Source organism: Pteropus alecto, unplaced genomic scaffold (genome assembly GCF_000325575.1).
Source record: "Pteropus alecto unplaced genomic scaffold, ASM32557v1 scaffold105, whole genome shotgun sequence".
Taxonomy (NCBI): Eukaryota; Metazoa; Chordata; class Mammalia; order Chiroptera; family Pteropodidae; genus Pteropus; species Pteropus alecto.
The window spans coordinates 7,247,398-7,247,814 of record NW_006436294.1 but is presented as its reverse complement, the minus strand read 5'-3'; the positions used below and the strand labels follow the sequence as shown (position 1 = coordinate 7,247,814).

General features: G+C 64.0%; 1 protein-coding gene across 1 annotated transcript in view; it reads right to left on the bottom strand.

Moving 5' to 3' along the window:
- Positions 1-417, bottom strand: part of ZNF623 (zinc finger protein 623) — a 10,740-nt gene that overhangs the window by 3,346 nt on the left and 6,977 nt on the right. The window contains exon 3 of the mRNA XM_006913042.3: positions 1-417. Within this exon, the coding sequence (XP_006913104.2) occupies positions 1-348 (348 nt within the window). The 5' untranslated portion in view covers positions 349-417.

Sequence of the window (417 nt, the reverse complement as noted above, 5' to 3'; positions counted from 1 at the left end):
CTCCTCCCCGCCATGGGAACGCTGCTGTGTCACCAGGTCCGAATGCAACGCGGGGCCCCTGTCGCAAGCGTCACGCGGGCCGGCTTCCCCGCCCACGAGCTCCCTCTGAAGTAGGAGCAGCTTCGAGCTCAGAGCCGGCCTTGCTCCCCGCGCGCCCGGCTCCTGGGCGGCCTCTCCTGTCTGGATCTTCCAGTGGGTGACCGTCACCTGCTTGAAGCCTCCCTCCCGAGACAGGGAGCTCTGCTGGCTCTGGCCCTCCAGGCATCCCAACAGCCCCCCTGACCTGGGCTCAGAGACCCCCCGGGACTCAGGAGTTGGGGGCTCCGTCACTTTGAGTGTTTCTGACATTGTCTTATGCAGATGTCCATCCTCAGAAGTTCAGGCTCCCAAGTCACCTTCTTGTCACCAGCTCCTATA